We start from the raw sequence: 2,500 nt of genomic DNA on the forward strand, positions 1-2,500 counted from the left end.
GTTCGCCTGTCTTCACAGACGGCTTCCCCTCCTCGTTAGCTCCTGGGGGACGAGGCTGCTTCACGACGGGAGACATTCCAAAAGACTGCTAGCCGCACGCGCCGCCATATGTGCGCTGGAGTCGGGGATTAGAGCTGCATTTGCTGACAGAAGGAGCGGTTTTGCTATTTACGGGGCGTGTCCCCCAGGTGGGGAGCTTAGCCGAACCCGGGGGCAGATATGGGCCAGACTCTCTATAGGTGTCAGGGGTGCGTTCAAATTCTAACGTTTTACGTTTAACGTTTCTGAAGCAAACAAGTTTTCTGTGAACTTTTATGTAGGAACATTTTTGTGTGAATATTCCAAAATGTTTCATTTAAACAGCGTCCATGTTTGTCCGCTGACATCAAACTGCTCAGGCCGTTTGTATGTTCACAAACGTTCACAGTGAACTCAAAGCAAACATAAAACTGTTTTAAAAATGTTGGTGAAACGTTTGAACGCACCTCTCTGCTGTTATTTTTTACTGTATGTGCCAGTGCAATACTCTGTTTGCAAACATTCACGGTGAACTCAAAGCAAACATAAAACTGTTTTAAAAACGTTGGTGAAACGTTTGAACGCACCTCTCTGCTGTCTTTTTCATGTGCCAGTGCAATACTCCTCTGTCTTTCATGTGCTCGCGCTACATATCCCCAAATGAATTGCATCAACATATTATCATACATCACTGAGTAAGAGTGAGTCACGCTCCGTGGCAGTAGAGACTGGACTCCGCAGCACACGTGTCCGCAGACATGATGATGACCACAGTGTTTCAGTTCATCAGCTCGACCAAAACAGATGGGTTACGGAGAGTGAATACCCACCTCTGCAGGTTTTATATGATCTCTCTCTCTCTCTCTCTCTCTCTCTCTCTCTCTCTCTCTCTTTATCTCCTTTCTCTCTCTTTCTCTCCCCCTGTGTGTGTGTGTGTTTAGGTACTGGACTGGATAGAGAACCACGGTGAGGCATTCCTCAGTAAACACACTGGAGTTGGGAAGTCGGTCCACAGGGCCCGCGCTCTGCAGAAACGCCATGACGACTTCCAGGAGGTGGCCCAGGTAACCAACCCGCCATATCACACACACACACACACACACACACACACACACACACAGACGCACACACACACACACACAAACACACATACATACATACATACACCCACACACACACACGCACGCACACACACACACACACACACACACACACACATACATACATACACCCACACACACCCACACACACACACACACACACACACACACACACACACACACCATCTTCTCTGTTGTCTACTTCTCCATCTTTCCCCATCTCCAGCGCTCCTCTCTGTTCACATTGTCTCGTCTCGTCTCTGTGCTGTTTTAAATTGCCAGTGCCTTTGTGTTTGTTGCAGTCAGATGAATCATCAGTTCCAATGGCAGCTCAAATATTAAAACAGTAAACTGTAACAGCAGATTCATTTGATTTCTTGGAGAACATAAAAACGCAAATCACGCTGCCGTAGTTTCAGTTCTCTCCCCCCCCCTCTCTCTCTCTCTCTCTCTCTCTCTCTCTCGCACTCTCTCTCTCTATCCACCCTTTCCATTCTGTCCATTAGTATTTGGTGCTGTATGTGTGCTGCTCTAGCAACAGTAGATTATATTCATTGATTCTGGCCTGTGCTGCCAGTATGCATTTGACTAATGATTGCTTACTCTGCACACTTTTTGAGGAGCCGTCGGCAGTCACTTTCACAAATGCCACCACCAGCCTCCAACCTCTCTCCAGCTAGTCACGGCACTTTACGCACCGAAAAGACCTACCATTTGCTCCCTATGGAAAAAAAGATAATAAGAGAACATTTTAAGTAGATTTCTACAAATATATTTCTACTTTACTTTTAAATACTCTTTGGCAATGTTTTATTTTGTCTTTGGGGGTACAGTGGACTGACTTTATGGAGGGATGGCTAGAGCAGAGTAGAGCACATTCAGTGATAAAAAATGGCCATAGACAGATATGGGTTGGACAGATATGATGACATGCGTGAGTCTGGATGAGCCTAATCTCTCCCATGTCAATCTAGTCATTGATTGGTGGATGGAGCGGTTGTGTATGCTGTTTGGGCTCTGTGGTTGGCTGGTGGATTATGATGTATGGAGAGGAGATTACTGCTGTCTAGATAACTGTTTGACCCCAAAAATAAATGAAGTCGAGATTTGTATTACTGATAGATCCAGTGGAGCCATGGAAAAGTGTGTGTGTGTGGGTGTGTTTGCATGCTTGTGTGTGTGTGTCTTTGAGTGTGTGTTTGTTTAAACAGCCATGCAAGTATTTGATTATTTTAGCTGCGGACTACCCTGGGAGTTCAAATATTTGCATTTGTGCCTGACAGGGTAACCTTGTGACCCAGTAACCCTATAGCGACCACTGTTATGATAATCTGTGTGTGTGTGTGTGTGCACGTGTGAGTGAGAGTCACTATTTCTGTGGT

The 2,500-nt window shown here is 45.7% G+C and overlaps 1 protein-coding gene across 1 annotated transcript in view; it reads left to right on the forward strand.

Annotated features, from left to right (window-relative positions):
* The window catches only part of kalrnb (kalirin RhoGEF kinase b), an 83,871-nt gene that overhangs the window by 19,396 nt on the left and 61,975 nt on the right, over nucleotides 1-2,500 (forward strand). Inside the window, exon 10 of the mRNA XM_076303364.1 lies at nucleotides 960-1,082. Coding sequence (XP_076159479.1) covers nucleotides 960-1,082 — 123 coding nt within the window. The remainder of the gene's footprint in view (nucleotides 1-959; nucleotides 1,083-2,500) is intronic.

This window comes from Alosa pseudoharengus, unplaced genomic scaffold (genome assembly GCF_046254945.1).
Source record: "Alosa pseudoharengus isolate Yale_2024_CS ecotype anadromous, Long Island Sound unplaced genomic scaffold, YU_APseudo_1.1 YU_APseudo_1.1_scf_24, whole genome shotgun sequence".
Lineage (NCBI taxonomy): Eukaryota > Metazoa > Chordata > Actinopteri > Clupeiformes > Clupeidae > Alosa > Alosa pseudoharengus.